Here is a 12,938-nt window from a genome sequence, read left to right as displayed (position 1 = left end):
AACCACTGTGCCACCTCAGTGGAGTGACCACCGCAGGACCATGGAGTACCTTCAAAAAATTGGTAAAATTTCAGTCACTGCAGAGACTGGAGATCAACGACATTTTACATTGCGTTTCACCCTGACCAGATTCTAACCCCAAATTTGCTTGTAGCACTGGCTGGTTCCCTGCTATCTGCCATCCCTAAATATTCCCTCTCTGCACTTGCATCTGTAAAAATTAGTGAGAGTCGTAGGCAACATGCCAAATTCCCTTAGTCTTCTGAGAAAGTAGAGGCGTTGGTGGGCTTTCTTAACGTCAGCATGGAGGGACCAGGACAGGTTGTTGGCGATTCTAATGTCAATGACTTTCATCCTTCCCTCTGCCTGAGGACAGACCATTGGCTCCCGATGTTTCATCCTGAAGCCATTTCCTTGGCTGTTGAGTGATGCTTTGCCATTGCCTTCCACTTTCAGGAGCAGGGAGAGGAGGCAGCTCTCCCTCAGCCCGAATGGGAATCCAGCCCGTGCTGTTTTTGTTATTGTGAACCATATGCTAGCCACTTATACAATGGAGCTATCCAGCCTCCAGTCTTTATGATCAGGATATGAAAACTTGGCCTCCTAGGACTACACCAGAGAATCACATATCAGATGCTTTTGTATGCTGCTGGGACAGGGGTGGATTCAGGAGAATCTTCCCTCTAGCCTGGGAGGACAGTATAAGCATCAGCAACTTGGATCCAAATGCATTTTGCTTATCTTGTTTATTTTTTTCCCCACTCGATTTACTCTGCATGTGACTTCCAAGTTGTCTCTCACTGTACTTCACTTACATGGTCCTTTGTATGTGGCCACAATCAACCAATCATGGAGTCCCACAGAAGGAGGCCAATCAGCCCATCAAGTCTGCACCGACCACAATCCCACCCAGGCCCTATCCCCCTACATTTACCCTAGCTAGTCCCCCTAACACTAAGGGGCAATTTAACATGGCCAATCCACCTAACCTGCACATCTTTGGACTGTGTGAGGAAACCGGAGCACCTGAAGGAAACCCACGCAGAGAATGTGCAAACTCCACACAGACAGTGACCTAAGCCAGGAATCGAACCTGGGTCCCTGGCAGTGTGAGGCAGCAGTGCTAACCACTGTGCCACCGTGCCGCCCTTTATGGCCAGAATATGAAAATTTGGCCTCCTAGGACTACACCAGAGAATCACATATCAGATGCTTTTGTTTGTTGCTGAGACAGGGGTGGATTCAGGAGAATCTTCCCTCTAGGCTGAGAGAAGAGCATAAGGATCAGCAACTTAGATCCAAACGCATCTTGCTTATCTTGTTATTTTTTTCCACTTGATTTACTCTGCATACGACTTCCATGTTGTCTTTCACTGTTATCACCGAACTTTACTTACATGGTTCTTTGCATGTGGCCACATCAACCAATCACTCCAGTGTTACTGTGCTAGCAACCTGGGTCCTTTTTAAACTCTAAAGTCACTCATGCACTCAGCTCCGCTAATTATTAATAGAAGCATAGCGAGCTCGGTCTGAAGTAAGCTTTTCTGCTGACGTGCTCCTTTCAGGAGGCCAGATTAGAGCGTCAGTCACCAAGACAGACATGTGAAATACTCCATGATCTATTGGCAGAGGTCGACTGCAGGGCAGCGAGGCTGCTTGCCCCAGCGGCTGAGCAAGCTTTAGCTAGCAGCCATGCCGTGAACTCAAAACTTATTTACGGAGGGAGGGGGAGATCGAATGTCAATTGAGACCTGGATTCAAACTCGAGACCCTTTTGGATCAGGTGGATGACTACAGTTACCAGCGTAATTTATTCTGTTCAGACATTAAGCACCGGACACATTTTTATTGCACTTTGTACCTCATCTAGTTTCAAATGTCAGCATAAAACCATTGATTGACAACGAGAGTCAGCATGCGTTTGATCCAGGGATAGATATTTCTCTGGAATGATTTTTATTACCAATTAAAGGGACTGACAATAATTCAGACTGTACATTCTCCAAAAAACATTCTGTCTTCATAATTTTCTATGGTAAGAAATACTCACACTGTACATCAGCTTCACAACAAAGCATCAACTTCTGGTCTTCACAACGGACATCTGTACAACATATACAAGTTTATGCTACATTCATGTTCATTAAGACATTGAAATTCATTAGTATTGATATTTTCATGGCAATCTTGAATAGAAACGGTCATTCTGAAGAGAAACAACTTAAGTTTCATCCTTTTTAGTTTAGCTGAAAATCTGTGCTGTTGCCTAGCAACACTGAGCTCTAATAAAGTGGCATAATGCTTAGTTCCATCAGTACCACATTTCAAATGCAGTGCACTATGGGATAGTGTTCTTCTCGCTCACTTCTCTTTCTCTAGATCTTGGTAACCAATCATGAGATGAATGGCCTCAATCTGTGGACAATTCACACGGATTTTCTCCTTTCTCCCTCGCTTCTTTGTAGATCCGTCTGAAGTCCTTATAACGGGGTGCACAGCCGAGTTGCACCTCCCCAAAGTGCATGCTGCCCGTAAAGAGGAAGTCCCCTTCGCCTTCCTTGACTCCGCAATGCAGGAGTGTCGTTATGTGTCCCAACCATTTCCCGCTCTTCCCAATTGGCTGGAATGTTTTGCTCTTCTGCCTGTAAATCTTGTCAGCAAATATATCTATCGTCGATTCTTCCTGCTGCAGGTCATGTGACACCGAACGAATGCTTCCTCTGATCACTAGGGAACAAAAAGATCATATTCTTTAATAAAAAGGCTGCATTAATAAAACATGAGGCATAAAAATAAGTCACAGATGAGGGAAAAGCCAGTTGCTTCATTGAAATGCAATCCACATTCTCCCAGTTTAGAATCAAGTTGCATTTTGGACATACTCACTGTTTCTATTTCTATTTTTCCTGCCAGAAATATTTCCAGGTGTTTACTGCTCTTTAATAAAGTCCTTCCTAATATCTGTTTCAAAAGTTTTTTCACATTTAAAAATTATGTCCTCAAGTCACGGTGGCACAGTTGTTAGCACGACTGCCTCTCAGCGCCAGGGACCTGGGTTCGATTCCCGGCTTGGGTCATTGTCTGTGTGGAGTTTCTCCCTGTGTCTATGTGGGTTTCCTCTGGGTGCTCCGGTTTCTTCCCACAGTCCAAAGGTGTGTGTGTTAGATGGATTGGCCATGCTAAATTGCCCCTTAGTGTCAGGGGAACAAGGTAGGATAAATGCATTGGGTTATGGGGATAGGGTCTGGGCAGGATTGTGGTCAGTGCAGATTCAATGGGCCAAATGGCCTCCTTCTGCACTGTAGGATTCTATGATTCTATGAAGTTCTATATTTTAAGTGTTATTTATGCTATTCAATGCTTTATATTCTTTCTTAAAGACTGTGTTAACCCGCTTTTTCCTACACCGCAGAACTAGTTTCTCTAATCAGTTCTCCAAGCTTAGGATCAACCTTGTTTCCAGTTACATGCTCTCCAAAGCATCTAAACATTCCTTTCAGCACGAAGTCTAGAAGGACAACTTAGTGCAAAGGACTGCAGCACAGTGACCAGAATTATATCCTGGTGACCACAGCTGTGGTCTTAACAATCTGCTTCATAAAGTATCATCATAACCAATGACATTTGTACTCTGAACAGTTTTGGTCCCTTCATCTAAGGGAAGATATATCACATTGGAAGTAGTCCAGAGTAGGTTCACTTGGTTGTTGCCGGGTACGGAGGAATTTTCTTGCGAGGAGAGGTTGAGTAGGTTGGGCCTGCGATCATTGGAGTTTAGAAAGTGAGAGGCAACATTATTAAGGCACATAGGATTCGCATATGGCTTGACAGGTAGATGCTGAGAGGTTGATTCCCCTTGTGGGAGAGTCTAGGACCAGAGGGCATAATCTCAGAGTCAGGGATCGCCTATTTAAGATAGAGATGAGGAGGAATTTCTTCACTCAGAGGATGGTGAATCTATGGAATTCTTTCCCGCAGAGGGCTGTAGAGGCTGGATCATTAGATATGTTGAAGGTTGAGATAGACAGACATTTATTCAGTGACGGAATCAAGGATTATGGGGATGAGGTGGGAAAATGGAGTTGAGGATTATCACATCAGATCAGTCACAATCTCATTGAATGGCGGAGCAGACTCGATGGGCTGAAAGGCCTACTTCTGTTCCTATGGTCTACTAGCCTGGTTAGACATCGAAGAAGCATTTGGAGAGAGTTCATGAAAGGCTCTATATCAAAGTAACATCTTTCTTCTTTGGGTGCAGTAGATGCAGGGGATAATAAATCAATGTTTGCCAAAAAAACTTTAATCATTTCCTGATTATACGTTCTTGTATGTTCAGTACTTGGAATACTGTGTACAGTTCTGGTCACCCTATTATAGAAAGGATATTATTAAACTAGAAAGAGTGCAGAAAAGTTTTACTAGGATGCTACCGGGACTTTGAGTTATAAGGAGAGGTTGGATAGACTGAGACTTTTTTCTCTGGAGTGTAGAAGGCTTAGGGGTGATCTTATAGAAGTCTAGAAAATAATGAGGGGCATAGATCAGCTAGAAAGTCAATATCTTTTCCCAAAAAAGGGGTTGGCTGGAAGGTGGGTTGCTAATCCTTCACCAGGGTAGCCAACAACCCGGCTTCCTTCACAGGTCTGCCCGTTGCTGCAGTGGCTCCTTCTCTGAAGCCGAGGTAATTGAGATTAACAACGTCAAGTTCAACCCCATTACTAGGCCCTTCCCTGCCTCCACCTGCTGTGGAGTCTAAAACTAGAGGGCATAGGTTTAAGGTGAGAGGGGAGAGACACAAAAGTGTCCAGAGGGGCAATTTTTTCACACAGAGGGTGGTGAGTGTCTGGAGCAAGCCGCCAGAGGTAGTAGTAGAGGCGGGTACAATTTTGTCTTTTAAAAAGCATTTAGATAGTTACATGGGTAAGATGGGTATAGAGGGATATGGGCCAAATATGGGCAATTGGGACTAGCTTCGGGGTTTAAAAAAAAGGGCAGCATGGACAAGTTAGGCTGAAGGGCCTGTTTCCATGCTGTAAACCTCTATGACTATGTTCCAACTCTATTAGTTCCTGTCAAACACAACAGTTCAGTTTCAACAAAGAGCAGGATTGCTTCAGCCAGAGATCAAGATGGGATATCGAGTCATCCACTCTTCCATAGCACAAAGCCTAGGATATCGGAACTACCAGATTTCACGGGCGTGGGCCCTGTCAGTCTCCCACCAAACCTGATAGAAAACATTATCTGGCCACAGGCATTTGCAGGATCTTTAGATGACTGGAGGTCAAAGGAAATGACTGGGAAAGAGTTAGGATGGTGGAAGGAAATTCAGGAGTAGGATGGGGCCTCCTGCAGCTTAAATATGCAAACTGCTGGTCCACAAGAGAAGGAAAAAAGTTTTAAAGTTTATTTATTAGTGTCACAAGGAGGCTTACATTAACACTGCAATGAAGTTACTGTGAAAATCTCCTAGTTGCCACATGCCTGCGCCTGTTCGGGTACACTGAGGGAGAATTTAGCATGGCCAATGCATCTAACCAGCACATCTTTCGGACTGTGGGAGGAAACCGGAGCACCCGAAGGAAACCCATGTAGACACAGGGAGAATGTGCAGACTCCACACAGATAGTGACCTAAGCCAGAAATCGAACCTCGGTCCCTGGTGCTGTGAGGCAGCAGTGCTAACCACTGTGCCACCACACTGCCCAAATTCTAGGTTCAAAGAAACCTCTTCTCGACAGGCTTTGTGGGGGGAGGGGGCGGGGGTGACACATGTGGGCTCTCTCACCCGGCCTAGAAATAAGATTGTATTTGGGCTGTGTTGATACAAGATGTTTAACAACACCAGGTTAAAGTCCAACAGGTTTATTTGGTAGCAAAAGCCACACAAGCTTTCGAAGCTCTAAGCCCCTTCTTCAGGTGAGTGGCCACTCACCTGAAGAAGGGGCTTAGAGCTTCGAAAGCTTGTGTGGCTTTTGCTACCAAATAAACCTGTTGGACTTTAACCTGGTGTTGTTAAACTTCTTACTGTTGATACAAGATCCCACTGTGTTATAGCTGGTATCCTGCTGGTTCAGTTGACACTGAGACACATGGGAACAAAGTAAGATCAGTCATGATGCATTTTAACTGCCTGTCACTCAGCTTCCATCAGAGGGAAGAGGTTAAAATACCCCTCTCTATATATTGCAATGTCAATGGAACACAGCTAAATCCTTTTAAGTTCCAACCAAGGAAAAAGCTCCTCAAATGGTCAAAGTACATTCTTAACTCAGTTATTTTTTTCGGTTATGTATAAACGAGAAGATTATTAATGTTTATCCGCTGTAGCTATATAATGACAAACTTCCAGCACTGGCATTGTACAACCACCCAGCCCGAGCATTACACGTGAGCAGGAGATATTTATACCAAATTGCAGGGCACGGCAAGTGCAAAAAGGGAGTCTGGTAACGCATGAACTGTGAGCTGGTTTGAGATAGGCAGCCCGTGAGCCAAAGTCAACCTCAAGCAAGATTTCAATCAAACCGTTGCACTGCATTTTGGACATTAGCTTGCATCTGATTTTGGTCAGAGTCCAAATTCTGCAATTTAAATTGTTGATTTATCTGGACGACTTAATTAGCAATTTAACAGTCAGTGAAATGTGCTGATGGATGCATTAAAAAAAAAACCATTAGACTGACCCAAAGACTCTTTCCTGGTGTTCCAATAAAGATCCACAGCTAATTTCAAGAACTTTCTGCCTTTACTTTGAGCTGGGTTCAAAGGTCACAGGGTGACAGGACAATGCATTCCAACGCTCTGAAGGCTGTGTGTATCTCAGCGCTGTGTGTGTGTGTGTGCGCGCGTGTGTGTGTGTATCTCAGCACTGTGTGTACATTATGACAGTAAGAAGTTTAACAACACCAGGCTAAGGTTTTACTTTAACCTTAAACTTTACCTTTAAATGGTTTTACTTTAACCTGATGTTGTTAAACTTCTTGCTGTGTTTACCCCAGTCCAACGCCGGCATCTCCACATCATGTACATTATGAAGCAGGACACATGTTTCACTGTGCTGTGATGTAGCACAACGTGCACCCAAAGCCAACAGTTTAAACTGTGCAAGCAAAGTCCAAAAATCTTCCTGTCTTCTTTACTTCTTCTTCTGCAAAATGTTAAAGAAAATGCCCAGAGTTCACCCTAGGGAACGTCTGAACACACAATCCACAGCCCTTTTAAACTCTACGGCTTCTTTGTTCAACGTACAAAGGGGCAGACAATTGCAAAGTCATCAGTCAAAACAAATTGTTATCAACTTGCTTAACGGTCGTCTTTTAAACCTGTTGATGACTTTGATGCCTTTTACTCATCCTATTTCCAGCTTGCCACTATTTCAATGCGTGCTCTAACAGCATTCTAAAATGAAGAGAAAAGATTGACCACAATCGCTCTTACCTAAATCACTAGTACAGGCAGCGAGCAGGACTTCGGAATCGTTGCATGGACGACAAGAAGCTAGAAAGAAGAGAAAAATATATATTTAATCTCAAGCCTTTTAAACTTTCCCTTTGCAATAAATGTCTTTGTTAGCAGCACGCACCACCTTAACACTTCAAAGAGTTACATCCAGAAGAAATGTTCTCATTGTACTGTAATGAATAGTTGATCTTAGGTTTTTCATGTTGCCATATTTTACCTCATCGTGCTGTTACTAATGGATTCTTTCAGACAGAGTTGTGACAGACACACAAACTCATTACTGCTGACCCATTATCGTGTTTTGGAAAACCCTAAATCCCAAATTTGTGCACAAAATTTCACTAACATTGAACCAAAGAGCTGAAATAGTTCATTCAAAATGCTGTACAGATTTACCCTTATATGGTTTTTAAATGTCATCCCAAAAGGACAAGGAATGCTTCAACTAGATGACTAACTGTAAAAGGCACAAAAAGAATTTTGAGCAGCTCTGTACAAGGGGAATTCAAAATGATTTACAGAAGTGTTTGTCTTCTGCCAAAGCTTCCTCTTTCTTCTTCTTCTCAGGCAGTCCCTCGGTTCCGAAGATGGCTTTTTTCCACTCTGGTGTTGTGACTCCGGAGATGACTAAAAATCCAATACTGGCCACCCTGAAACGTTTCCTCTGCTCTCCCGGTAACCGCTTGCCATGATGAAGCTCTGAGGAGAGAGATTTCTCTTTAAGGAGTCTTGTGTCAACTACGCGGACAATGTGGCCCGCCCAACGTAACCAGTGCCTCAATGCTCAGGATGTGCAGGGTTTTGAGGAGGCATTGCTGGTGATACAAGACTATAAGACATAGGAGCAGAATTAGGCCACTCGGCCCATCGAGTCTGCTCTACCATTCAATAATGGCTGATATCTTTCTCATCCCCATTACCCCAGATCTCCTTATTGATCAAGAATCTACCTATCTCTGTCTTAAAGACACTCAATGACTAGGCCTCCACAGCCTTCTGTGGCAAAGAGTTCCACAGATTCACCACTCTCTGGCTGAAGAAATTCCTCCTCATCTCTGTTTTAAAGGATCGTCCCTTTAGCCTGAGGTTGTGCCCTCTGGTTCTAGTTTTTCTTACTAGTGGAAACATCCTCTCCAGGGACCTTAAGGTGTCTGCTGTATGTTGTTCGTGCCTCTGACACATATAGGTTGTTTAGTTTCCTAAAGGGGCCATGTCACCATGTTGTCAGATTTTCAATCATGCTGTTGTTCTGCGTGTTGCAAAGTGCAGGTTTATTAAAATTGAATTAAAATTATTTGCAGCCACAGACGTAGTTGTTGACACTGCAAAATCATTCCCTCACCAACCCCCCCATCTCGCACAGACAATAAAGCAGCTCATAGCACACAACACCACATGACAAGGGCTCTTAAATAATACTTAAAAATTGAAAGATTTGATTCCTAATCTTCAGAATATGAGAAGGTAATGAAATCTTCAATGAGGGCAGCTATTATTTCCAGGATGCCGGGATTAATAATTCAAACTACGAAGATTATCTTCTCAACAGGACATCAGATTTAATCAGCTACTTTTACCAGCTTTGCATTTATTAAACAGAAAAAGAATTCAAGAAATGCAAGTTTGTGATCAGTCGGAAGCGTCAGCTAAGCAGTACACACACTAATGAATAAGGATGTTGCTTTTTAACAATACAGAGAACGCAAATTCTTTCCAAGAGAATAACTGAAGAGGTTTAAGGTTTTTTGTGGTCAGCATTTTGTTCTGTCACTTGACCCAAAATATTAAACTTTTATTCCCCGTTTCCTCCCCGTCTTGGAACCATGTCACTTGAAGGCAACCAAAGGCTTCTTTGCACACAATAGATAAAGAAAGACATTATGGATCTCCAAAGCACAGACACTTACAATTCAGAGCTATTTCAGGCATAATACGGGCATTGTCTGGAGTCCACATTGGATTCTGCTGGGGATTACTTTACGGATACTGACAGCATCCTGCAGTAACCTGACTCAGGCCCTAACCACTGCTCATGAGCCACTGCATTCACTGCTTGACAGAAGGATGTAATTACATCATTCCACACAAGCCAGCAGGCGTGTTGCAGCTGCTTTGAATGACTTGCCCTCTGAACCTGATGTTACTGAACGTACATGATGCTGCTAACAATAGGCAGCACTTGTTGGCCAACATACTTTGTGAATAGGACTTCCCAAGGGACAGCAACTACTTGTCACCAGAACAGCATAATTGCCAAGACCTTAGCAGGTGAGCACTTTCCCCTGCAGATTCCTCAACCCTAATTAATTAAGTGGATAATAGAGAGAAAATGTCAAGGAAAGATGCTTTTTATGTGGGTCTCCATTTGATATAACAATTTTGTTTTAAATGATGGAAGACTTTCAATCAGTGCTTTGAAATGCAAATATCCCCCCCAACACCTTTAGATCCCCTTTTACCACGGAGCTGCATTAATTGTGGATTCCGAGTCACCATAATCCCCTGATCTGGAGGATTCAAAAAATTGGTTGCTCCAAAGTGCTGCAGACCTAACTTCAAGAACAGTAATACTATGCCAAAAGCTATTAGAAACATCAAATTTAAAAGTCGGTCTTTGGCTGCTCAAGTTGATTTTAACTGAAATCTAAAAATTAAACATTCCCAAAATCAAGAGTGACTGAAGCATTAATTGTGTTCTGATGGAAGCATCTACTCCATGGAAGGTTATCCCGTTTTAATAACACAAACGAGAGACATTTTTCTAAGATAAGAACATGGTAACTGTATTATGTGGGGAAAATAAAATTCTATGGAATGTGTTGGTGTTTGATGGTTTCCGTTTTCTATTTTATTTTCACATGCTTCCCAACCCCATCCCCTGGAGTCCATGGATATTGCTCAAAAGACATTCAAGGAAAACCAGTACGTCAACTTTACAGATTAGTCACGAATAAATTGCCTTCTTAACTAATCACAATACCAAAATAGACCAATACACTTCAGAACGTGCCTGCTTCAAGTCCTTGGTGAAGTTTTTGCCATCCTGCACTTGCTTTCTCTACCTCTTGATAATCTAAGAGAGGAGGGGGCAGCTTACAAGTTCTTATCTTAGCAAAATGCTCCTGTTTCTGCCATTAAATTTATTTATTAGTTTGGCCAAGATCAAGTGTCGGATCAAGCCCAAGATGGGGTACGGTGCCTCATCTTGTGAGCTTGGATCTTGCTTGTCTCTTTTACGGGGGCCATGAATTGGATTGAATTAGATTTTGAATTTGGCTTTTGGAGTAAGCAAGGAATGGATTTGGGCTTGCCTGGTCCATTCTGGTTTTGTAACTTTAAGGATGGGGTAAAAAAAAAAGAAAGAGAAAATAGTCCCAAGTGGCTTAGTAAAGTTTATTTATTGGTGTCACAAGCAGGCTTACATTAACACTGCAATGAAGTTAATGTAAAAATCCCCTAGTCACCACACTCCAGCGCATGTTCGGTACACTGAGGGAGATTTTAGCATGGCCAATTCACCTAACCAGCACGTCTTTTGCATTGTGGGAGGAAACCAGAGCATTTGAACCAGCATTATTGAAATAGTCATCTTTATTTTAAAAATTGAAGTATTTTGGTCTGTCAATCCTGGAGATTACATTTTTTTTGAAAAAAGCAATTAGCCATTTGCAATTCTGATCTCATTGCTCCCGTCTCCCTCCATATCAGCTGAGGAAATAAAACTGATACTGTGCTTGTTACACCAGTAACTGTCCCAGCTTCAAACTGCAAGTTAGAGGTAGGCAGCCATCAAACCAGGCTGACCTTTGCCAGTGCAGCACTCCCTCAGTACTGCACCTTGAAAACTCTGCCTTGACAGGACTAAAGTTAAAGTTTATTTATTAGTCACAAGTAAGGCTTACATTAACACTGCAATGAAGCTAATGTGAAATTCTCCTAGTCGCCACAGTCCGGCGCCTGTTCGGGTCAATACACCTAATCAGCACATCTTTCAGAATGTGGGAGGAAACCGGAGCACCCAAAGGAAACCCACGCAGACACGGGGAGAATGTGCAAACTCCACACAGACAGTGACCCAAGCTGGGAATCGAACCCGGGTCCCTGGTGCTGTGAAGCAGCAGTGCTAACCACTGTGCTACCATGCCGCCCCAGACGACAGAAACACAAATGACATTGAATGACAGATGCTGAAAGTGAAATATAATTGCCAAAAGGTGCTTACTAAATGTTTATAATGGATTGCTATTGAACCTAAGGCGCAAGGGATTTTTGACAGAAATTTGGGAGGAGGCTTGGTTAGCAAATTTGTCTGTCAAGTTCTACATATTTCTGCATTTGTCAGATTGCTGGCATTCTATTTCTTTCTGTATTCTAACGAGGAGCTTTCTATGAGGATATCACCTACCCAAGAGAAAGCAGCATTATCTTTTGGATGTTAGGACAAGGGCCCCTCGGGGAATGTGTTACTATTTACAGTAGTTGGAGGGGGTCACGGAGTGCGTCAATATTTATAGAAAGTCACCCAAACAGAAGTGTTTGAATGCCTCTGCCATAATGGCACATTTGTAAAAAGGAACTTCAAACATCAAGATGCTTTTCACTCCGTTTCCTGCTTGGGGAACTTTATTTTAATAACCTTTAAAGTGCAAACTACAGACTCAACAAGCTATAATAACTTGGCAAAACATTAACATCGGGTTTGATGAATGCCTGTGATTGGACATCAGCTACCTGGTGTACGGGCAGCAGAATGTCTCCAACCTGTTTAGTGCAGGTACACACATTAGCACCTACATCTAAATACCTAGGCAAGCACACTGATATGCAAAATAAAAAGACACACATGTAAGCAGACACACCTGGCACAGTGACACAGTGGTAGCACTGCTGCCTCACAGCACCTAGCATTGCTGCCTTACAGCGCCAGGGACCCGGGTTCAATTCCAGCCTTGGGTCACTGTGTGGAGTTTGCACGCTCTCCCAGTGTCTGTATGGCTTTCCTCTAGGTGCTCCGGCTTCCTCCCACAGTCCAAAGATGTGCAGGTTAGGTTGATTGGCCATGCTGAATTGTCCCTTGGTGTCATGGAGATTAACAGGGTAAATACATAGGGATAGAGCTTCGGTAGGACTGTTGCCAGTGCAACCTCAATGGATCGAATACACTGTAGGGATTCTATGATTCTATATGCATAAACATACACAATGACAACCTTTAAGATCATACCATGGTTGAATTTTCTCCCTATCTTCATGAGACTAGAAATTTCATTAAACTTCAATGTATAATACTCAAAGCTGCTCCCTCTAACTTGCTGAAAAAACTAAAATGAAGGTTTAGTTGATCCAAGTGTCTTTTTCAAATTTCAGAATGCTTCAAATCATATCTATATTCTGATTGTCTTCCATTCAGAAAATATAAATTGCTGAAAAAGAGACATGGTGTTGAATTCTTTCATCATGAGGACAGA

The 12,938-nt window shown here is 42.8% G+C and overlaps 1 protein-coding gene across 1 annotated transcript in view; it reads right to left on the bottom strand.

Annotated features, from left to right (window-relative positions):
* Nucleotides 1-1,919: 1,919 nt before the first annotated feature.
* metrnla (meteorin like, glial cell differentiation regulator a) overlaps nucleotides 1,920-12,938 on the bottom strand; it is a 29,341-nt gene continuing 18,322 nt past the window's right edge. Inside the window, exons 3-4 of the mRNA XM_078225419.1 lie at nucleotides 7,447-7,506; nucleotides 1,920-2,730 (exon numbers count right to left, since the gene is read on the bottom strand). Of these exons, the coding sequence (XP_078081545.1) occupies nucleotides 2,414-2,730; nucleotides 7,447-7,506 (377 nt within the window). The 3' untranslated portion in view covers nucleotides 1,920-2,413. The remainder of the gene's footprint in view (nucleotides 2,731-7,446; nucleotides 7,507-12,938) is intronic.

The sequence above is a fragment of the Mustelus asterias genome, chromosome 12 (genome assembly GCF_964213995.1).
Source record: "Mustelus asterias chromosome 12, sMusAst1.hap1.1, whole genome shotgun sequence".
In the NCBI taxonomy this organism is placed as follows: Eukaryota; Metazoa; Chordata; class Chondrichthyes; order Carcharhiniformes; family Triakidae; genus Mustelus; species Mustelus asterias.
This window is presented reverse-complemented; position numbering and strand designations above follow the sequence as displayed.